The 25155-nt window shown below is 38.0% G+C and overlaps 1 protein-coding gene across 1 annotated transcript; it reads right to left on the minus strand.

Moving 5' to 3' along the window:
* Positions 1–418: 418 nt before the first annotated feature.
* hecw2a (HECT, C2 and WW domain containing E3 ubiquitin protein ligase 2a) lies at positions 419–23453 on the minus strand. Its single transcript, XM_084420508.1, has 30 exons — positions 23100–23453; positions 19234–20030; positions 17878–17985; positions 17547–17641; positions 15938–16007; positions 15650–15819; positions 15316–15458; positions 14660–14760; positions 13811–14568; positions 12485–12812; positions 12273–12371; positions 11937–12087; positions 11626–11729; positions 11356–11480; positions 10185–10370; positions 9764–9898; positions 8712–8796; positions 8525–8621; positions 8282–8365; positions 7482–7570; positions 7085–7205; positions 5914–6027; positions 5499–5651; positions 5312–5410; positions 5031–5160; positions 3907–4053; positions 3714–3828; positions 3501–3586; positions 2158–2270; positions 419–2038 (listed from the first exon to the last, which is right to left on the minus strand). Exons 2-30 carry the CDS (start codon positions 19538–19540, stop codon positions 1927–1929), a joined length of 4425 nt encoding a protein of 1474 aa, XP_084276634.1. The 5' UTR covers positions 19541–20030; positions 23100–23453; the 3' UTR covers positions 419–1926.
* Between the last annotated feature and the right edge of the window lie 1702 nt (positions 23454–25155).

Consider the following 25155-nt stretch of genomic DNA (forward strand, 5'->3'; position numbering starts at 1 on the left):
GCATGCAGTTATTTTATCCAAAGATCAATTACATAGAGAAAGGAGCTGTTTTAAGACAAATCCATATCCAAGGATCTGAGCTTTGGCTAGATCTGCATTTGTGTGGTGTGAATGCGTGATTTCCATGTATTGCTGAGTGTGTGTGTGTGAGAGGGCTTGTGGAGGGACCACAGACGGAAACGACATGTCTGTAAACGAGGGGTGCAACTTGTCACCCTAAAATGAGGAACTTTTCATCCATTATTTACGTGTTTAGCTTCTATCTGTAGTTACATTAAATGGAAATTCCTGCACTGAGATTGCTCCATGTCATATTTCCAAAACACTTCATACCACGTGTGCAAGGGTGATACAGTTTGGCTTGCTATACCCTACACATGCTAAACTGTGTTTTTTCTTTCACTTTTCTTTTCTTTTTCCATAGCAGAAGAAACTTGTTAATCTGTTTTTACTGTTTAACCACTGGAGCCCTGGTTTTAAATTACTCCAGTGGACTGCACACACCACCATGATATTAACTACACCCAACTATACATTTTAATAAAGATGATTTCAAGGCCACTGTTTGTGTCTGTCACCACAGTTTAGAACAATAGGTCTCCTTATGATTAACTCTAAGAACAAATCTACCATTCCTGATACACAAATATCTGTTGCACACATTGCACATGGTGATCAGTGTTTATACATTCATAGTTTTTTTAGTTTTTTTGTAACATTTGCGGGTTGCATAAAAGGTTGAGAGGTGGATTTAAAAAAAATTGTGCATTATATAAAGTACTGAGTGTTGGTGTTTGTTAGTTAACCAGCGACCAAAGTGAATTACTACATTTAAAGTCCCCTGGAACAGTCTGGTGATAAATGTCTTGCTCAAGGGCACAAGAGGTGATAGAGGAAGTTCTAGATCATGGGTCATTCTTTTCAGGGTTTGAACCTAGGACGTTCAGGTTGCTATTCTACAACCACTACATATGGTGCAAGGATCTCTATAAGAGAGTGTGCATGCTGTTTTGTTTTCATGGGTTCATTCTCTTAAAAGATGGCAAAAAGAATGAGTTTTCAGAACTGCAGCCAAGATCGGTGTCATTTAGACCCTTCAAAACAAAGAACGCCAACCATAAGTCAAAACCTCTGAAACCAAAAAAGTCCTTTTTAACTGACATTATCTTTCCATGACAAAGACCTGCATCAAAAATCAACACAGCTTTGTTCCTTTAAACCCTATAGATATAGTTTTGACTTTTAAAAAAGCAGCTCAGTCAAGAACAAAAGGCAAAGACCTAAAACCCAGATCAAAATGTACTGGTCTAAACCAATCTGAAGGCCAAAACTAGATAACAAAGATTCCAGCTCTGATTTCTGTGAATGTGTAAAGGCCCAGGTATACTTCATTTTCCGCGTTCTGCTCCGTCCTCAGAGCCTTTCAATGTATACTCCTTTGGCCGCGAGTGCAAAAAGACACATTTGGCGCGTGCGCACTATCTAGTCGACTTTGTTTTCAAGCGCTCAACTCGCACATGCGCTGTTGTACGCACACCGTCCGCGTGGACACTAAAATTGGGCTGCACGCGGACAGTGTGCGCGGACGTTTGCGGACCCTCCTGATGATGAAAATTACGTTATGCGGACAGTGCGCTAACTGTCGCAAAACGCGGACGGCCGAAGTATACTTTGGGCTTAAGTCTCTTTGCGTGAAGAATTGATTGCAGTTATCACAGGCTTTGAGTTCATACACTATAGAGCAGGAGTTGGCACATGCCCAATGAGTCATTTGATGGCATATATTCCAGTTCCGTAGACTTTGTCAAAAAAGATTATGTAAGTGTCCGGTGACCAAGGTCGTAGTGAAGAGTGAGGGATGAAAATAAAGTCTGTATGGTGGGCCAAAAAAAATAAAATCAGTAGCACTTTTGCTGTGATGGGAGCTCACTCCAGACCAAAGGTGCTGGTCTCCTCCACAGCAGTGAGCATCTTCTCGTAGAGCATGGAGAAAGAGGGGTAGGGAGGGAGATCCAGGCGGTTAAAGCAGGTGTGAGCCCTTTACAAACATATAAAGACAACATGGCATTAGCTGATTGAACATCGGTGTGGGATAACGTATAACGGTCACAGTAAGATGTGTGTGTCAGGCACTAAACATAAAAAGCTCAGAAATACCGTGGGAGGGAGGTCACTTTGCCCCATTTCTCCACACAGAATCGACGCGGGCCGTTACTGCCCCGCAGGGAGGCAAAGCCCTCATAGGGAACGCTGGAAGTGCCTGTAACAAACTGGAGGAAAGCAGAGCACATTTTGACTTGGCTAATTTCACTGATCTACCAGGAGAAGAGCTTTGGTTTAAATGGGAGCTCAGATATGAATGACAGCTTTAGAGGTTTTGTTTTACACTGTATGAGCTCATTAAAGGCAGGGTAGGTAGGATTTATTAAAAATTAAAGATCCAAATTTGTTAAAACTTTCTATATATATCAATACATAATTAAAATGTAAGAACTCTGAAAAAAAGAGTATAAAAATCAAGTGACTCTAGACCGTTTAATCTGTATTAAACACAGCTCATTATTTCGATTCGGGACGAATCAAAGGATTGGCTTAGGCGACTGTCACTCTCTCGCAACCATGGCAACCACCCTTTTGCCACACAGCACCTGCCCACTTGCGCGCGACCGTTTGATTTGAGGAGTGCGAGAGGCACGGAACCTGATCACACCTCCGTCCAGTAGATGGCGGTAATGCACTATGTTTGCAAGCTGCCAATAAAATCTATCGAAGAAGAAGAAGAAGGCACTGAACCTAGGAATACCAAAACAATGGCAGAGAAAGAGCAATCTAAATTTACAGTACCGGCATATGCAGTTAGTGAAGACAAACCAGGCAAAAAAATGCCCCTTCCCCTCCGCTTGTCTCAGGTAAATAATGCGTCCTCTAGCTCAGCGGTCGGAGTCGCGCGTTCATGTGTTTTGGGGGCGTGGCTTTGGAAGAAGCACAGAAATGAGGGGGTGGAGTGAATGGAAATAATGAGATGTCTTTAAGACAGTCGTGAGAGGTCTACAGACACTCGATTTTGATACTTTCTTTTTCAGAGTACTTACATTTTAATTATGTATTGATATGTACATAAAGTTTAAACAAATTTGAAAAATAAAATTTTTAGACCATTTCTACCTACCCTGCCTTTAAGTGCAATTTGTATCAGTTCATGCATTCCCTGGGAGTCAAACCCCCAGCTTCGCTGTTGATAGCGAGATGCTCTACTCTTTGAGCTACATTAGCTTCATGAGGTAATGTTTTTGAAAGTCTCTTGCTCAGTATTGAACAGCATTTACTTGATATATAGAATTTTTCTTCAAAAGTCACTTTTGATCAATTTAATGCATCCTTGCTGAATAAAAGTATTCATCTCTTATATAAAAATACTTTCTTATTAAAAAAAATGACTGACACCAAACTTTTGAATGGTAGTGGATCTGACCCATGGTGATAGTGAGATCTGAGTGTACCTGAAGGAGTCGTAGTCTCTGTTCGTTATTGAAACGCTCCACTGCTGCCCAGAACCATCGAATCACTATGTGGTTGTCATGATAACCTTCAAAGGCAGAGATGAGAAAAAAAAGTCACATTATGATATCCCGCTGTAACATTTTTAAACATTCTGTCTGTGATATTCTTGCCTGGTGTGAAACAACACCTGAATCTTTTTCAGTAAAAAATACCTCCTCTGTATTCTGTATTGCTTCTCCAGTCGGATAAATCAATCTCCGCTGTTCCAGCAATGACCAGCTCCAGCTCTCGGGCATCAAACACTGAGACGAGTCGGACGTCCACCACCTGCACAATCACATGGTCTCAGATCAACGGAGTTAAACTAGAAGTCATTAATCTTGAAAGATTCAGACGACATCATACCTCATAGAATCCTCGCACAAGACTCTCGGTCTGCTGGGCCACACCTCTCTCAATCCTCCACTTCACCATGCGTTCAATGTACTCTTTCTTGTTCTTGTCTGACACAGCAATGCCAGACCCACCCGGCTTTAGCTCACGCTCTGTAATCTGACATAAAGAATCCTCCAGTTCACTCTAAGTTTATACAACTTTACAATGAATAGGCTAACTAACTAAAATAGATTTTGCATTTCTGATTTACATTTCTGGTTGCTAGGGTGTTGCTAGCGTCGTTTGGGTGATTGTTAGGGCGTTGCTAAGGTGTTCTGAGCTGTTGCTAGGACGTTTGCTCATCCAAATACCCCACTCTCATGTGTTTATGATGTTCAGATTCAGATATTTTTAGGAATAATATTAGAACTAATAACAACGATGCTTGCCTTAGCAAACACCACTAACAGTGGACCAGTGTGGTTATTAGAAATAATGGCCTTTAGAAATGATGCTTTGAGATGAACTGAAATAAATAAATAAAAAGTTGTATTACTAGTTAGTAACTGTACTAAAATTACTAAAACTGAAATAAAAATAGAAATAAACAGAAACAATCATTTTTTTAAATCACAACAGCACATACAATTACTAAAACTTAAATGAAAGCTGAAAATATAAAAATAAAAATGCTAAAATATTATGATTAATAATAATTAATATTAATCAATTAAAAAACACTATAATAGTATAAAAATAACATTGTTGATGACAGGTTACTCTTGCTAGGATTTAGGACTTTTCTAGATACAGAATAGTGATAAAAAATTTACCATCAAGTATTGAGAGATCAGTTAAATCCCATTTTAGCACTCTAAAATATACTGATGCCAAACACACACACACACACACACGTTGTGTTGGGTGTTCTCATGTTTTATGGGGACACTCCATAGACATAATAATTGTTGTAATGTACAAACTGTATATTCTATCCCCTAACCTTAAACACCACAGAAAACTTTCTGCATTTTAACATTTTCAAAACACGTCACTTAGTGTGATTTATAATCTCTTTTCCACTTGGGGACCAAAAAATGTAGGGTTTACCTGAACCACACAAACACACACAAACAAACATGAGCCATTCGGACCTGTCCAAACACTTCCTCATTGACAGTAAAGGTGAGGTCCAGCATATCCTCAATGTCATTGTCTTTCATCCACTGCAGACTCTGATGAAACTCCTCATCCAGAAACTCTAGATCGCTCAAATCACATGGGCTACAAAGAGAAATACATTACATATAATGTGACATAATTATACAACAATTATACAAAGTCTGGAGTAGTTCAATCAAGAAATAGAGAAAGCTGTGATACAGTTCATGAAGCAAATATGAATCATCCTTCAGTGCTCAATGTGAAGACTCACATGCGAAGAAGGCCTTTGTAGAAGGGTCGAGTGAAGAACGCATCCAACAGGTACTGATGAATTAGAGCAAGACCAAGAATGCGTCCGCTGAACCGGAACCTAAGAAACACAACATAAGTCTAAAAATGCCCTTTGGACATTGATTGAGAATGAAATCTATCCATCCATCCATCCATCGGCTGATTACCACTCATGATGGTTGTCCACAAAGGCTGACATGGGGCTGATCTGCACAGTGTAAGTGTCATTAGCTGAGTATTCAAATAGTCCATAGTATGGATTAAACAGCTCTCGGGAAACCAGGAAGAAGAACTCTCTGGATGGACCACTATAGTCCAATCTGAAGAAGAAAAAAACATGTATATTTAATACACTAATCATTTCAAATCAATGCACACATATATGTAATAATACAGTGATGTGGTTTAAAGTACAAAATGTAAAATGATAGAACTAAAGGGGCATCTTCATTTGAAGTAAGTGCCATTTACAATGAGATGAAAACACTTGTTGTAATGTAGAGATTTCACATGATCTTAATAATATACAGGTTAAATTAATTAGAAACATATTTCCCTTTGATAGAAAATATGTATACCAACCCTTCTTCTCCAACAAAGCTGACATAAAGCCTGCTCCTCTGGAGGTCTTTGCGGGAATAACACATGATCTGATTGAAAGCGTCCTCCAGCAGGTGATCTCTTCTAATTATTAACCTAGACAGTGATGGAAACCATATCAGGACACAAAGATTCTAGAGAAGGACAGATGAACATAATCATAACAAAAGTGCCTCCATATTTTGTATTAGTGCTGACAGGTTGCCTTGACATTGTGACGCACCGTATTGTTTTGTCTAAAGATCTAAAACAAATTCAAGTGTGTTTTAAAATATACAATTTTTATTTCTTGGTAGAAGTTTTTACTTCTTTTTACTTAAGGTTTTACTTATTTTAAATATTACCCAGCTAACAAAAATATGTTCTAAGAATGTTTTGCTAACATTCCCATTAAGTTATAAAAAGGTCATTTTTGAACGTTCTCTGAATATTTACAACAAAACTTTTTTTTTTACATATAAAGTAGTTTGGAAACATTACAATTTTAAATGTTTTTGAAAGAAGTCTCTTATGCTCATCAAGGCTACATTTATTTAATAAAAAAAAATACAGTAAAAACAGTAATATTGAGAAATAATATTACAAATTAAAATAACTATTTTCTATTTGAATATTTCAAAAAGAAATGTATTCCTAATTCCTGTAATGCAAAGCTGAATTTTCAGCATGATCACTCAGTGTCACATCATCCGTCAGAAATCATTCAAATATGCTGATTTGTTGCTCAAAAAACATTTATTATTATTATTTTTATTATTATTACCAATGCTGAAAACAGTTGTGCTGCTTAACATTCTGAAGGATCCTGTGACACTGAAGACTAATGATGCATTTTTGATTAATAAATGCAGCCTTGGTGAACATAAAGAGACTTCTTTGAAAAACATTTTGACAGGTACTGTATTTTAAAACCTTTTCTCTTGGTTATGCAAACATTAAGGAAACATTCCATTTTATCATTTTGCAAACATTATAGAAACATTTCAGATTGTTAATTAGACAGGATTTCAATGCTTTCAACCAACCACTGAACTGCATACACAAGATTAGAGATAGAATAAGAAGTGAACATTAGCTGCTTGTTGAATAGAAGAGAGAATAGTAGAGAATTATCTCTATTTCCTAAAAAAACAAAATTAAAGATGGAACTTACTTCACTTTTCCCGGCCCCTGCCCGTAGCCCTTGGTCTCCAATTTGCGGTAGAAGTTTCTTAGTTTGGCCTCAAAATCACGCTTGTAGGGTGCAGGGGCTCGAGCATTGGCCCGTGGAGTTCCTATGAGCAAGAGAAGATGTGAATAACTGGAACGAAAGCTGAGATGAAACAAACTTGGCAAATCTAGTATCCACAATGCAAGGCTCTTCCAACATTTAAAAGCATATATTATAACCAGAATAACATAACATGCGTGATCAGGTAAACATTCAAATTAGTCCACAGGGTCTTCCACTTCTCATTATTTAGTCTTGTAATGGCGGACACAAGGCAGGAAAAAGGGGGGGAAAGGAAATAATTTATTTAGATGCGAGTCCAGGTCATGTGACCTCTCACCAGGGGAGCTCTGTGGGGAGGCATGACAGTAGCTGGAGAGCAGTAAGGCATTGGGCGGCACATACGACATCACTTCCTCTTCAAACAGGCTGCAAGGAGAGAGGGCCAGGTAACAGGTATGTGTATTCTAACCTGAGCTAGGTGTACAAAGTCAGGCCATCATAAAATATGTACACCGCTTTTTTTTTTTTCACATATACACTACCATTCAAAAGTTTGGAGTCTGAACATATGTTTAATATTTTTTAAATCAAGGCTCACCAAAGAAGCATTTATTTAATCAAAAATACAGTACATAACAAAAAATATTATTACAATTTAAAATCACAGTTTTCTATTTGAATGTATTCCTGTGATGCAAAGCTTAATTTCCAGAATCATTACTCCAGTCTTCAGTGTCACATGATCCTTCAGAAATCATTCTAATATGCTGATTTGGTGCTCAAGAAACATTTCTTACTATTATCAATGTCGAAAATAATTTTGCTGCTTAATATTTTTGTGGAAACTATGATACATTTTTCCAGGATTCTTTTATGAGTAGAAAGATCAAAAGAACAGCATTTATTTTAAATAGAAATCTTTCGCAACAATATAACTTAAGTGTCTTTTCTGTAACTTTTGATCAATTTAAGGCATCTTTGTGGAATAAGTATTACTTTCTTTTTTTAAATATCATACTATTTCTTGAATGGTAGTGTACATACACACTCAAATGCATGCGTATCTCAGGCAAAGGGAAACAGGCAGGCACACGGTTAGCTGTAATTAAACATGTTGCAAAAGGTGCACACACTAACCTGAGCAACATAACCAGGTCTGCATCACTAGACAGACGGGTCAACCCAGCTGGCCCCTCATTGCGGATGAATTGGACCTTCTCTCTGAACCAACCATAAAACATATGAAAAACTTTTAGCATTTAGCTATTGTAGCATGAAAATTATAAATAACTACAGCACAATCTCTCAAAGGTGCAGTGCGAAATTCTGGGCTCTCTGTTGACATCTGTGGATGAAACATAAAACTGCAGAAATATGTACCTAAGGGAGTGGTTTCTCACGAGCTCTGGCTGCCTTTCTTGCAGAATCTCAAAAATGTTGGGTTGTCGCAGAAAGGCGACAATCTTCTCATTATAAGCTGTAAAAACACAGATGTGTAATGTGTCTGTACTCATGTGATGATATGTCAGTGTGTGCACACTGTGTAAACGTGAGCGCACACACTCACCCACAGGCACCATGTCCTGGTACTGACTGTTTCTTGATGACCGGCCCTGGACAGGAGGACTTGGAGAGCGAGAGTCATCTGCTACCTGAAACATCACAATTTCATAGTGTATTTTCCTAATGACAGTGCCCCCATTTGAATTTATTAGATGTAAGAAAACAATAGACAGCACATTAAAAACACGTGCAGGAGCAATGAGATGGACAGAGATACCCAGTGCGAATGGAGAAAAATAGAAACAACGCAACTGACAAAATGACAAAACATTATTTTCTTTATCTCTTTATTTTACTCTACACTATCATTCAAAAGTTTGGGTTTGGGAATGTTTTTGAAAGAAGTATCTTATGCTCACCAAGTCTGTATTTATTTGATCAAAAACACAGTAAAACAGTAATATTGCTAAATATTTTCTATTTTAATATATTTTTAAACATTTTCCTGTGATGGCAAAGCTGGATTTTCTGCAGTCACTACTCCAGTCTTAAGTGTCACAATCCTTCAGAAATTATTTGGTGCTCAAGAAAGATTCCTTATTATCATTGTAGAAACCAGTTGTGCTGCTTAATATTTTTGTAGAAACTGTGTGGAAACCTTTTTTTAGGATCCTTTGATGAGTAGACATTTCAAAAGAACAGTCATTTTTGTCATTTTAATGCATCTGTCACAATCATGTTCTGTTTTGCGTTTCTGTTGGTGACTTTTTCTGTTTGCTCTTTGCCTGTTCTCCTGATTTCCTCGTTTGCCACCTTGGTCGCTCATTAGTTAATCATTGTCCAGCTGTTCCTGTTTAGTTCCCTCATTTACTATGTTTATATATACTCCCTATTCTGTTCAGCCCTTTGTCGGTTATTGTCTAGGATTATGAGTCATATTTCTCCTGTTTTCCAGTAAAGTCTATTTGAAATGTTCTTAGTCGTTCGTATTCCTTATTCCTCGACAAAACGTGACAGCGTCCATTTTTAAAGAAAAATCATACTGATCCCAAACTTTTGAAAGGAAGTGTATGTGGTTAGTGCACAATGTATTACTGAAATATGTACCATATTTACCTCTCCTGCACTGTGGCTGCGTTGGCGGGACAGGTGCTGTCGGTGAACCAGCAGGCCACTGGACCGGGAGTTCTGTAAGGGCAGCCGCGGGTCAATAAACGTTGTGGCACGACAGTTATGATCCACAAAGAAGGCCTGTGATGCATAAACACATAAACAGGCTTTGAGCAAACAGCTGTCCATGAAACATACAAAACTAATGGGCCCTTAAGAAAAAATAAGGCAAGCATCTGTTCATTGTTTCCTGTCAGAAACACTAATTGGGCATCAAGAAGACAACCAGACAGACCTACATAAACATACTAACTCAGATTTCAGTTTCTGTTTGTACAGTTTATTCTGTCAGACTACTCTTATGCAGGTCTAAGGCCCTTAAGACAGAACAAGAGCACTATTAAAGAAGGAGAAATCACGCACACACCTTTCCAGTTTGGTCATGTTTCATCTCCCAGCCCCGTGGAAGCTCCAGCTGCTTGTTGGAGAACAGATTGAGGAAGTTTACCAGGTCCCGGTTGTGCTGGTACCGCTCGAAGTGTTGGGCGTCCCGTCGAACTTTACTGATCATGTGCTTCAGACACGTGTTACTAGTGAACATGCGATAGGCACTCTGAAAGGGAAATGAAGAGATCAAATCAGGAAATGTGTCAAAATTATTGCACGCCTCTCTGAATATTTCATTCTGATTGGATACTTGACCATTATCTGTCGCAAAATGCCACTGCTAATTTCATAGCAATTTAGAATAGCAAATTGGCAACATTTTGCGACTCAAAACACAGCTTCTGAATACAGTAAAAATGATCTGAGAGGACTTCTGTATTTGAAAATAAACAGTGAGCATAAAACCTTTGCTAGATGTCTAGAAGCTCAGGAGTCCCCATTTAAAGCAATAAGATGAAAACATTGCTCAGAAAAACTATGTAAGAGACACAAAGACATGGGTGAGACAGATCTTGAAATAGAGGAAGACATTTTACAATGTAGCTAAATATGTTTGCTAACTAGTCCCGAAAAAACTTACTTGGTTTACACATTAATAATAATAATAATAATAATATAAATTCAAATTGTAATAGTGCTGCAGCATCCGTCTTGTTGCTAGGCAGTGTTATGTTCTAATAGACTATTTTGCTTAGCACAAGCTTTAAGCAAATCTACTAGTAAGATCATCATTAAGATAATTTCATTCATGTCCATGTATTTATTTGGTAAGTAGCCATGCAATAAGCTGGATAATGTCGAGTCCATCGTCATTACTTTTTAAAAAAAGGTTTTGCACTTGGGTTTGTTTTGTACAGAGCCACGCATTTGACACAGGAAAGAAAAAATATATATTGAGGCCAAAAATTAAGAATTTGCTCCAATGACTTATTATTATTTTATTCAATCGTTTTAGTTAACTATAGTTACTAATTAATTCCCTCTGTTTAATTTAGTTATATCTAAAATGAGAGAATATTTGGCCACAATCTTGTTTTTCCCCCACATGTAATGTGCAGGGCTCTGTAGTTTTGTAATAACGCCCGGCTATACATTAGTTTCAGGTGTGCGTGTAGGCACTGATATCTGTGTCTCTGTGTGCTTTAGCTCACAGGATTAGAATGCAGAACAGAGAAGAAGTCTGGACTGGAGAGGAACTTTGCACCAGGAGACTGAAGCAGCAAAGCCAGACGAGAACGTGAGCTGGCTTGACCCATAAAGCCGTCCCGCCGGTATTCTACATGAGAACAGACACATCAACAGACTGAACAACAACCTCTCATTCTGCCCAGCCTCAGTCATCTTACATTCATCTCAGCATAGCATTCATTCACTTTCCCAGACACTATCATCTGTAGTTCTTACTTTGATTGACAGCTTACCAGAGATGGAGTGAGACAGCAGGTCTGTTTCTTCAGGAGGAGGATCGTCCACTCTCGGTTCCTCAGACCTTTCATTGGTCATTGTCCTACGAATACTCTGATACCTGCCAGAAAGAAAATACAGCAATCACATTTTTGGTAATGCATTAACCCTCCTACTGTATAGTGTATACACCTTTCATATTCCAGGGTCAGTTTTGATCCAGTGGAACGTGAGCTTATAAAACAGTTTTGAATGTGCAAAATTGTTATAATTTAAATTGTTATATTTCTTCTTATTATTTTTTTTTTCAATATTCATGAGCTCTAACCTGCGGTTGAGTTGCTCCATCTGCTGTATGGAGCTGGAGCGGGTCAGACCCTGTGGGGCAGGTGGGCCAGTGGGTCTCTGCCACGTGGTGGTGCGGTTCACATGATCCACAAAGAAGATACGGCCATGGCTGTCAATACGAGCCTCCCAGTCTGAGAAAAGAAAGGTGGGAAATGAGAATGGAGAGTAGGATGTGAAGGCGCCTGACTGAGTCATCAAGCCTAAATGACATAATTTGGCGAAATTGTCAATTCAAACAAACGCACATAAGCAAAGTATCTACAGACACAACAGAAAAAGCACATGCGAAAGTACAGAAACACATACACACACTCACTGGGAGGTAAGGGCTCGTCCACACGCTGGTATCTGTGAACGTCTTGTCTTACAGATGGCAGGGAACTAACACGCTGGTCTCCGTTTATCTGAGGGACACCTGCGCAACATTTTACATACAGAATCAGGATGTATTTCCAAACTCATATTTGATTCATTTTCCATTTAAAATGAATTGTCAAGTGAAGGCCAGCTCAAAGATTCTGTGAATACCTGATTCTGATTCAGTCTCGGTAACGAAGGTCTCAGAATCCCCAGATTCTCCGTCACCTGATGGCATTAACTCCTCCTCTTCCTCGTCCTCCTGTGACACACCTGCTGTTGCCTCCAGGCTCCACCTTCTGGACATTGTGTCCTCGGTCACATCTTCACATTCCTCCTCCTCATTGGCTGATGGTTCTGGTTTTGGAGCATCCCTCACTTGCTCATTAGTTGGGTGGGTTTCTTCAGCAGTCTCAGCAACTTCATAAATTGTGGGTGGATCATCTGAAAGATCTTCTCCCCCTGGGTCAATGGCTGCTTCTGCCCCCTGTTCTGCCTCCTATAAAGATCAAGTTCATAGAGAAAGACAGCCTTCACCTCTCTGCTTTTATTAGCATCAAACAATTCAGGTCTAGTGCAAGAGCCAGTTGGATTGATGATGTGACACTCATTATTTTTCCCTACCTATTCATTTAATCATAAATACATACAATATAATACAATACAATAATACAATACAAAGCAGTTCATAGATTTCTATTTTTATGATTTTCATTTTTTTAATTTAGATTTTTAGGGCATATATAAAAAATATCAGGTGATTAAACAGTCCCGAAATCATAAAACAATACTCATTTATCAAAAATAAATACTCCTTAATAGAATGACATTTCTGAAAAGCAAACTATATTATGGAGTTTGTCACAATCTTTTATTATTATTTCTTAAAAGTCATGTGGTGCCACCAACATAGAGAAAAACGCAGAAAAAAATATTAGGGAATTTGTCCTTTTTATGACAAGGCAAGTGGAGCAACTTGTGGAGCAATTTATAAGATATATTTTAAAATACACATTCATGGTGTAAATAAATATGTTATTACTTTTTACTTCATGAATACAGAGCATGACAGTTGTGGAGTCTTTAAACTGATGTTCTTTTCTTGAACAGAGTATTGGCCTGACACTTGAAAAGTGTAGACTAGAGACTGAAAAGACTAAGTGCAATTTTATTATTATTTATACACTATCATAGTATGTATTTATTTCATTTTTATATTTTCAGTATTCATTTTAAGTTTAGTTTGTTTTAGTAATTTGTTATGTGCTTTTGTCATTTTTATTTGTTTCAGTTTTAGTAATTTTAAATTTCATCTATTTATATTTCATATTTTATCAATTTATATTTAATTTTTTAATGAAGACAATTTTATTAGTTTTAGTTAACAATGACAACACTGTTTTAAACTAGATTTGTAAAATATCTGGACACTCTTATACTGTATGTCACTGACCCACTTAAATTGCAAATTTTCCTTTCAGGTAATCTTCAACTGACCTGAGAAGCAGATGTAGGGACTGGGCAGCAGTCAGATGCCATAGAAGAAATATCAACTTCAGTTGCCAGCTCTTCACTGGGAGCCAGTCCCTCTTCCTCCTCCTCTGCCTCCACTTCCTCTTCCTCTTGCCTCTCCATCAAACTGGCGGTTTCCACCTCAGGGGCGACTGAACTCGGCATGACCTCAGGCTCAGGAGGCACCTCTGCTCCTATATTCAGAGTCTCTATTTCAGACTCCAGCCCAGCCTCTTCTGGAGGTTCCTCTACAGATCCTTCACGTGCAGGTTGTGTAATCGGTGGTTTTGGAGGTGTTTGTTGAGTCCTTGAAACACCATTAAATGTTGGATGCGTGACTTCCGTAACAGCAGACCTCTCTTCATCTTCATCAGAGTCAATGTGCAGCATAGCGCTGAGGCGTGTGTGTGTGGGAAAGCTGGATCGCAGTTTGGGAGAAGCTGCCCCAAAAGGTCTATCGCCCGGGCCCTTAGGGGCCTCAATGGAATCAAGCTGCTCACTGAAGGAACCCTGGAGCAGGTCTGGAGAAGAAGGGGCCTCATCATCTAGGGTGGCTCCATACATTTCAGTGTCTGGGGAAGGTATGCTGCTGCCTTCCCCATTTCTATGGGAACCCAGGGAGCCGGTGGGTGAAGGGCCTGCTGATGGGACCTGGAGAGGACGGGGCAGCTCTTCATCATCTGAAGGGGTTCCAGGAGCTCCATTGAGGGCTGTTGCCCCCAGAATCGTCTCATGGGAAACATCTATGAGAGGTGGGTGCAAGTTATTTCAAAACCATTTGAAATTAGTAGCTATAAGCTGAGCCAGACCAAATGTGTTTGTATGTGATCTCACCATCTTGGCCTATAGATGTGATATCCACTTTAAAGTGCATTTGACCACTCACATGATCAGTGGGCAAACGACGGCATAGAGAGAAGCTCAGTGATTGGTTCCTGTAGCCATATAAACATGTATTAATTGACACACATACACAACCATTCAAAAGTTTGGGGTCAGTAAGATTTGTTTAATGTTTTTGAAAGAAGTCTCTTGTGCTCACTAAGGCTGCATTTATTTGATCAAAAATACAGTACAAAAGTAATAAAATAGTAGAAAATATGTAATGAAAAGTAATGAAATATTATTACAATTTGAAATAGCTATTTTCTATATTGTTATATTTTAATATATAATTTAATATGAATTTTCAGCATCATTACTCCAGTCTTCGGTGTCACATGAGCCTTCAGAAATCATTCTAATATGCTGATTTGGTGCTCAAGAAACATTTATTTTTATTATCAACGTTGAAAATAGTTATTTATTTGAAAAATAAATCTTTTGTAACATTATTAATGGCTTTACTGTCACTATTGATCAATTTAATGCATCATTGCTGAATAAAAGTAATAATTTCTTTTAAAAAAAACGTACTAACCCCAAAGTTTTAAACGGTAGTGTATTACTGATCACACATTGTGGTGTGGTGACGATCAGATGACACTCACCCTGACGCATGTCTCTCCAGCAGCATCTGCACCGGAATGTTCAACTGACCCAGGAAGCGTTTAATAATTGGTCGACTTTTAGCAAACTTGTCTTTAATCTCAATCACTAATACGTCTGTCATAAGAGCCACAAAAGTGTGTTTCTACATGGAAAAGCAAAGAGAGAATTGGAAAACAAACACATCATCAACTGTTTCAGTTCATGACTGTGAACATGTTTGTATTTTCACAGTCTGCATTAGAGAATTTGTGCCTCTTTAAGTGTGTGTGTGTGTGTGTGTGTGTGTGTGTGTGTGTGTGTGTGTGTGTGTGTGTGTGTGTGTGTGTGTGTCACCTCTCCATTCCACACAGGATTAGTAGTGTTAGTTGTAATGCCGGATCGTCTCTCTTGGCCATGATGGGAAAAGGTCGGAAAGCAACTTCTCTTGCCTGGATGAATGCTCATCTTCAAATAAGGGTCTGGGTTAAAAAACATCCCCTTCTTCAGCCCCACAGCCCGGATATCTATTAACAAACAACAGTCTAATTAGTAATAATAAAAAAACGCACAGATAAATCTTTGGAGTAGGATAACGTCACAAGTCATTGACATTTAGTTGAATCCTCTTTGTCTCTTACACACCTGACAGGGTAAAGCTGACCAATTTTCGACTGCTCTCTGAAGCTTGTTGTCCTTCGTCTTGACCGTCGACCTAGAAGATATCGTCGACATGAGTGGCTACAGACACCTAGCCTTCTTCTGAACATAGACTTACAGTGATAAATAATAAGTATCTTAATATTTTAATATTCATAATTTCTCACTGTGGTCATCCTCCTCAGGTTACTTGACACAGAAAACAGGAATACACTGTCCAAGTGTGATTATCTGGCTCAAGTGTGTTTCAATAGAGAACTCTACAGGTGTCGAGGATAGAGCTCCCATATGTAACGTTAACGTTACATGACTGATTCCTCTATATCCATCCAACGACATGATAAATGGCCTACACTTATGGGAACTGAGAAATATCCGACCTCCAAACATACATGATGTGAGGCTGCAGTCAAAGAGCCATCAGCACTTAGCACCTCATAGACTGTGTAACCTTTAGCAATCATAGTCTGACCTGTTACTGAACAAGACAGCTACAGTAGTACTGTTTATAATATCATCTGCTAGAAAACATGTTCAATATTCCACAGATATTGTGAGCCAGTAAAAATACGTACAGTATAATTACGACAATTGTTTTTGAATTATAAAAACAGTGAAAAATATATGTTTGAAATAAAAAACTACCAAATACACTAGCTATAACATTTAAAAGCTTGGGATCGGCAAGATTTTAGAATATCCTCACCTCGGCTGTATTTATTTGATCAAAATAACATATAAAAACACTAAAAATAACTAACTATACTAACTAACATATTAGCGCCCACACTAACGGGCATGCTGCAGTTTTGTCACTTTAAATGCTCCTGCTCTTTAAAGAAGGATGGATTCTGATTGGCTGTCTTGTTTTTAGTGTTTTATTAGTTGGAAAAAATAGTTTGGAAAGTGATTCCAACAATATTGTTACCATTATCGTTATAATTGTGGTGTGGACTATTCTTTTATATTTAGAATGATTTTTAGAATCTTTATCATTTTCGCTATCGTGATTGTCTTTGGTGTGAACGAGTCTTAAAATAGTAATATTGTAAAACTCTTTACTATTGTATTTTTTAAAAAAATATATAGATTCTTTGATGAATGTAAAGTTCAAAAGAACAGCATTTATTTGAAATAAAAATATTTTGTAACATTATAAATACAGTTTCTATCATTTGTATCAATTTAGTGCATCACTGTTGAATAGAGCATTCATTTCTTTAAAAAAAAAAATCTTACTGACCCAAACATTTGAATGATAATGTTCCATGCTGTGTTTATGTCATGTGTATAATGGTATAATGCATTGTATAATGCAAATTATCTATGTAAAACCACAGCACATTGTGTTGTTTACCTCATCCCCCAATGCAATGTGCTTGACCTTCCATTTCCAGTAATGAATCACCAGAAGTGTTTTATTATATCTTGTATGATTTATTATTTGATCAGACTAACAACTGTTTTACACTAAATTGAATTGAAAAGCCAAGCACTTTACCACACCATGCGTTTTTGTGAGCTATAATGCTGTCTATTTACATAGGAATAATATCTGCTGTTGACACACTCACACACACGCACACACACTGACCGAGGCTCTGGGGTTCTTGACTGTGATGCAGGGAGTTGTGGCTCTCAGCGCACCACTGACTCCATGGTAGTATTTAAAACAGATCCTTGTCTCAGCTACAAGAGATAACCAGAAGAGTGCCAGCATAACAAATCTGCCCAGCATATTTGTAGTCAGTCTGATAATTTATAACAAAAAGAAAATTACATTTCATATAACCGTAGGAATTTCTAACATGTCTGAGCATCAAGAATGTAAAACAAGTGCATGCCATTACAAAAGTATGTATCGCTACTTTTGTCTAACCTCCTGGTCCATGAAATATTTTATAACATCAAGTTGTGTCACTCACCTTCAAGGAAGTACGACCCTGCTTCCAGCCTCCAGACAATCTGACCGCACTGTGTACCGTTAACCCCACGGTTCTTGCAGTCCCACATGTTTGATGGACAGGTCTCATCTGAAACAGTTTATATAATCTGTTTTGGGCATTTTTAGGTGGCAAATGGGTGGCACAGACAGGAGGTAGAATAAACCAAATTAGCAGAACAGTGCCCCACAAGGATGACAAGTTTTACAAGAAGAAAATAATCTACAGTGGCTCTGTAAATTACATTGCACAGCATTAGTCATCTACTAATGAACAAGTGGGAGAGATTACATTGAGGCCATTACTGAATGTTTGCTTAGTCGTTGAAACCTAGAGCCCCCTAGAGATAAGACCCTTGTGCAGGTAAAGAAGTTTTTCTGGCCTTCAAGTCGATGGTTAGTGGCTTTGTGCCCAGATGTATCGCTTTGTTCCGGTCTCATATTTTTACATGACAGTGAGAATTGTGATCTTAGTGTTTGAGGATGAGGACTGAAGGGCACAGAGGGTGATTGGATCTGTCTGCCATCATCTAGTAAACATACCTAACAGCATGTCTGGTAGAGTCCTGCTGTTTTTAATTTAAAGTATACTTGTACTATATTGTGTTTCTCTGTAGTCTGTACTTTTGTGAGCAATTTTTAAACTTTGTATCACGCCATAACAAAGTTATTAAAGGGTTAGTTCACCCAAAAATGACATTTCTGTCATTAATTACTGACCCTCATGTCGTTCCAAACCCGATATTTTTGCCTTCTGACCTCCACATAGACTGCAGCGTTATGACCTTCATAACCTAAATGTTAGCGACGAGAATACTTTTTGTGCAGAGTTTTATTTTGATTATTTAAAAATGTACTTAATCATTTTTATTAACTGGTTCCCAGTATGTGTGCTGGCCTGTCAAAACATCACTGGCGGTGTTGTTTGTCGCCCCTTTTGAGTTATGTGGCATCATGTGTTGTTAACATCTTTAAATATGTGGCTATTGAGGGACCCCAAATCTTGTTTTGAAAACCATCTGCATGTTACAAGATGTCGTCTGTTTTTGAGACTACAAACCCACAGCGTGGCACATTATCACTAGCATCAAAAATAAATATATAAAAACTGATAAATTCATGACTAAATAAAATGAGGACTTAGATATCTAAACATGACAAAATTAATTTAAATTCATACAACATGACTAGATTAAATCGATTCAAACTCATTTGAAAACTATTAGTTAATTGCACATAAAAGTTTTTATTTGTGTAAGGAGGAAACAGACTGGTTCATATCAGCAAAACCCAGACCTACTGGAATTTAGATGCTAGTCACAATAACACCAAGCCTTACCTATGTGGTACAGGCCAATCCAGTCTGTGGCATCCACCTCTTCCTTGATATCCCATGAGATGACCAAGTTCTGGACCCGGCCCATTGTGAACTCTAAAGTAGAAGCTGTGAGTGAGGATCGCCCTTGAGAACTGACCAGGTCTGTATCACTGTTGGCTCTGAGGAGTCCAACTCCAGCCTGCTCGGCCCCGCCACGCTCGGCTAAGCTCCGAAGGTTGTCCGGGCTGAGTGTGTGCCGCACATTTGGGCTCCGTCTACGACCTGCAGACTCCCGTGTGGCCAGGTGATCCCGCCCCTGAGGCGCCATGCCTGACGCCGGGTTGGAGCGGGGCCTGGACGGGAGAACTGCTGTGGCGAGAGAGGGGCGAATGGTGGCAACTGTGTGGAAGCACGTCTATGGACTGGATGTGTTTGAATGGGGATTTGAGGAAAAGGCCGGAATGATCGAGAACCTTGACCTGAATCCTGGATCAGACCTGGCCTGAACTGTAATTGTCTGGACATATAGGTCAAGGACCAGATAGGAACTCTTCTGGCCTGTCGTCTGTTAGAGCACTTGGCTATGATAATGGCTATTGACCTTAACGATTTGAGAATAAGGTGTTTAATTAATCTTTAATGAATCTAAAAGAGATCAGTTATTTCAATTGATTGGCCAATGGGTTCCAGCTAGCAAACACAATCCTCCTCGGCTTCTAAGAGAATATCGTCAAAACAATCTGATATTGTAACCGATAAACACACAATGAAGAAGATGAAAATAATTTTGATTCAAATATCTTAAGAGTCTTTAGAAGCTAACAAATAAGGGTGAGGAATAGGAAAGTGATGTGGGAAATGGTAAGGAAAATGACAGAGAGACAGAGAGAGGAACAAAGAAAGAGAAATGTCAGTAAAGATAAAGTTTTTACAATCCTACACAGTTTCATATGTACAGTCATTAATATTAAAGACATAAGTTTCATGAACCTTAAGTAAACATAACTTGCTACATTTTGATCACTGAAATGATAACACTTTCAGTTCAGTATTCAGGCTGATTCAGAGAGTTAATTCCAGTGTTTTTTTATTTTTTATTTTTTATGTATTTATTATTATATATTTATAGTATTTTTAATATTTTTAATTAGCTTATATTTTTATATTTTCAGGTTTCATTTTAGTATTTTTTGTGATTTCTACAACCAAATTTAGGTTCTATATTGCTTTAATTTATCAGCCAATGAACATTTATAATTTTATTTTTTATTTAGTTTAAGTTTTTCATCTAATATTTATTTTGTATTTTATTACGGCTTTATTTCAATTACGTTAACAATAACAGTAACACCTGAATTCAACAGAACCAGTTCATAGGAGTCATTTGTTCATAAATTGACGTTTTAATGGAACTGGTTGCACTGCACTGAGATGTGTTCCCCATACAACGATATAACTCGCTTATTAACTACCATAGTACGATGCACCAATGAAGACACTAACCAAATAATGGTCTAGACACCATGCAGTTTTAAATTTTTTATTAAAGTGTGCCCCACAAATACACTCTCTTATGATCATTTGACAGGTCTTCAGTTCCAAAGGCACCTCCGGTAAAAATAGGACCAGTGGGAGAATTAGTGGATGTCATTTCTTTGCACTCAGCAGCATCTTTGGTTTTTTAAAACATTCCAGCCATCCTCCTTATACCTCATAAATCACTGACATGGGCAATAGGGAAAAATGTATGTCATAAAACTTTTCCAGATTTCAAAATAGTGTTAGTAAAAAGACTAATAAAATTGATGAAAGGAGTTTTTAGCATTATAATGTATCTATTGTAGAAACTAAATAATATATATCTGCTGGTTATAGAAACATTCAAACTCCACACTCTCTAACATCTAACGTGAACTTATTTATTCACCAATTCTGACCGAACATGAAGAATTCCAAAAGTATCCCACAAATAATGTGGATCACTGCATTGTGCGTGCAATACGTGCAGTGGCCGTTTGCCACATTTTGAATTAGAAGTCTTACACTGCAGAATGACAATGTATTGCATGTCTGAAAAATGCTTGAGCGAGCGTGCATGTGTGTATGAGCGAATTACAGGAGGTGATGTCAGCACAGAGAGTTTCTGCAGTGTTTGCATGCGGATGACACCTAATCTTACAGTCCATTAAATAGTAAATGAGGTCTGTGTTCACCTATGCATGAATGCAGTGTTTGCTATCACTACAGGAACCCCTCTGTGCACTATAGCGGAGGTTACTGCAGTCTTTGTTACTTGACATAACGGGCACCTTGGGGAGCTGGCACAGAGAATGGCACAGGAGCTTTACTGGTCCACTCTCTATATTACAAACACATTCACACACACAAGCATGCAGCTGCACACTACTGCCAGTGTAACAGACCTTGTCTTGCATCTTGCAAGCATTTAAGGCACAATTCATTAAAGTCTGCTACTTTCGGGCTCATCACCGAAGTCAGCTTCTTCTAGAAAGATCGATAAACATTTTCTTCTATGGATCAGTAGTTTTTAACAAATACCTACTATGTATTATTACGAAGGCTTTTTTTTTGGTTTGTTTTTTTACCCTAAGTGGTTTCTTGCAACTGGTTGCAGGGAATAAAAGGCAATGAACTAAAGGGGTCTTTCTCATTTGTCACAGATAATGTTCAAATACAGTCAAACATTCACTCTGCCACCTCCTGCATCTGAAAATGTGATGCAGCATTGTGAATGTAGAATGACAGGGGGAGTACTGCAGCATCAGTAAAAAAGATATCAAAATCAGCAAGCAAATTATGCAGCTGCTTTCAGAGGGTTTACTTTTTAAGGGATATCTATAGGGGTTTTTTTTCTCTCTTTTTTTCCACACATATTCTTGTACAAGTATTCCAGCACATGTAGCTATATAACAATTATGTAAGATATTTTTAAATATAGCCTATTTATGTCATATATATATAACCCAAATATAACTCAATATAATAACCCAAATATACCGCCGACGGTACGCCTGTTAGCCTACTGATCTCAAAAGAAAAATCGAGATCGGCGTTCTGTTGCTATGGTTACCTCCTCACGCGACCGCGAATTCAGTTAAGGTTTATTTAGACACACTTACTAACTTGAATAACTTTTAAAGCTACTAAAAATCTTATTGAAACCTAGCCTATATGCCGTTTAATTTTAAGCAAAAAGAACACGTTTTAAGACAATTGCACTGGATCAGGGAAGGAGGAATTTCCGTGTCTATTTCATTTTACCAATCTCTTTATTTATCGATGTAAATTTGAACATTGGTCTAGCTACTGTATGCTGTCTTAAAAAAAGAGTAATAAATAGGCTAAATGACATAAATAGCCTAATGTGTAATATATTTGTATTACTCAGCATTAGTGTGTATTACGTCATTTGAGTTCTGTGCGATACAACCTATTTAACGTTATCACATAAATGTGTTATTATCATGAATTAATCTGCAGGTGAAGCCCAACGCGCACACAAGCTCCACAGAGCCGTGACTGTTTCCTCACGACGGCATGCAGCAGCGCTATCGGATAACACGGGGAATTCCCTTCGTCATGTATTCACACATCATGATCTGCAGATATTCAGCAATGCTGCATTAACGCAACCGCTCATCAGCAGATATGTATTTCTAAACCACCGATTCAGCCCCGCTAATGCACCTTTATTACATCTAGAAATATATTTCCGCGATAAAATGCGTGATATGCAAAATAAACTCAACCACAAGATGCAGTGGTGCGTTAGAACTGCTGAATCATAAAACATTTTCTGTTGAAATGTCGGTTGCATAGCCTACAGCATGCATCAAAACACCGTACATGATTGTGTAACCGCGTACCTGCGCATCAACGCGATGTGTCCATGGAAACGCCAACATAATCCGAGGCGCAAAGGCGAGTAACGTGCGTTAATAATACTATTTTATAGCTATTTTCTCAGATTCGCCTTGACAGCGAGGCGTCGATCCATTCAGGGCCTCTTCATCCAATGAAGCGAGATTTTGTCGCTTTCCCGAACCAGGAATCACGACTGAGGGGACAGTTCCCTTCTGCACAGGTTGACAGATGAGCTATACCATCCTGGATAACAGCCCGATCTATCTGATCCTGAAGATCTGTGTAATTAGGCTATAGCAGAAAACGGCGTTCGGTTTCCCTGTGGTCGTGACCACCCGGCTCGGTCCGTCTTCAGCGCATGCAGCGGTGGTAATAAAGCAGTTATAAGGCGCTCCAGAGCTGGAGGCAGTGTGAGAGTGGCGAATACATCTGTCCTGCAGACACACAGGAGCTCTGGGACAAATAACAGGCTAAAGGTTACAACCGTCTTCAGATTACATTTGTATGGATTGATCAATCCAGACCGTATGCAGTTAGTTTGAAGAATAATGCAGATGTAAAAGAATTGTGTGTACGTGTCTATCCCAGGAGAAAAAAATAGTTATATCTAACACACACACACACACACACACACACACACACACACACACACACACACACACACACACACACACACACACACACACACACACACACACACATTTAATGCAAACACATTAAAGAAACAAACTGAAATAAAAAAAAATACTTACTTTCAAACATGTTCTCTTTTTTCTGTGTAAGACTGTAGTTCTGCATCAGGCATTTAAGATTTCAATTACACTTTGCATTAGGGTTCAACTGGTTAATGCATGCAATAACAATAATATTTTGAATTGTACTGCATTGAATGAATACTAATATTACTATAATGCACATTAGTTAATTGTAAATGCATTCTGAATAAACATTTAACAATGAGCAATAGTATTTATTAACATTAACAAAGATTAATAAATGGTAATTATTACAATTTGTTTGCATTAATAATGTTTTTTTTTTTTTTTTTTTTTTTTTTTTTTTTAAATATGCATTCTTTAAATGTTGGACAAAACTCATGAAAATATGTTCTGTCAGGGTTGAAACCTCTGGTATGGAGCATTAGAGAGACATTTTCATTCCATAAATCTTCTGTTAGATGTAGCACACTTGACTCTGCTCTGTTGAGGACAGCATTTGTATTCATATGTGCTTTATTCTGAACACTCAAAGACCCTCTCACTTGATCTCACTCCAAACTCCTGTGTTCACATTAATTCTGTGCCGTAAATGAGCTGTATGGGCCAAATGACTTATGTATTTATGAATGGAGAGGTAGACTGTTCAGTGAAGCGGAACGGTGCATCGGATATTAGAAGACATTGTGATTAAATAATTATCTGTCTTTCAACTGAGATGAAAGAAAACTTCAACCTCTCCGTCTAAACCCAGTCAAATGGTGTTTTGGCAGCTACAGTTGCCAAATCTCAGCAGGACTAACAGCCATCTGTTTGGCTGAGGAAAAAATGCAAAATATCAGTAAATGTGACTAATTAGCAGGAATTAAAAGGGCACTGGCAATAAGGGATTTTTTTTAGGAATTACTAACACATACCACTCACCTTTTAAAGGGACTGAAGAAGAGAAAAAGAGAAGCACATTTTTATATCCAGGGCACTCTTTGAGAGTGTCAAGCTAAATAAATAAATAATACATTTAATATATATATATATATATTTTTAGGTACATTTAAATAAAATGTAAAAAGACAACTATATAATATAAATAAATTAAGGAATAATAATTTAAACAATGTAAACAATTACAACATCACTGTACATCACATCTTCATAGCATGCATCGTATTCTTGTTATATTACTTCAGAGTATGAAGGGACACAAACTGCCAGCCCACTCTAATATGCAAAACACCATGCTCAAAGACAAAGGGTTGTAAACTTTCCCTCCGACGGAGTGACCTCCACAGAAGTTAAAGGTCACTGTCCCAGTTACTCTTCTCTCTTCTGTGCATCTTTGGGT

The sequence above is a fragment of the Rutilus rutilus genome (genome assembly GCF_951802725.1).
Source record: "Rutilus rutilus genome assembly, chromosome: 10".
Classification (NCBI taxonomy): domain Eukaryota; kingdom Metazoa; phylum Chordata; class Actinopteri; order Cypriniformes; family Leuciscidae; genus Rutilus; species Rutilus rutilus.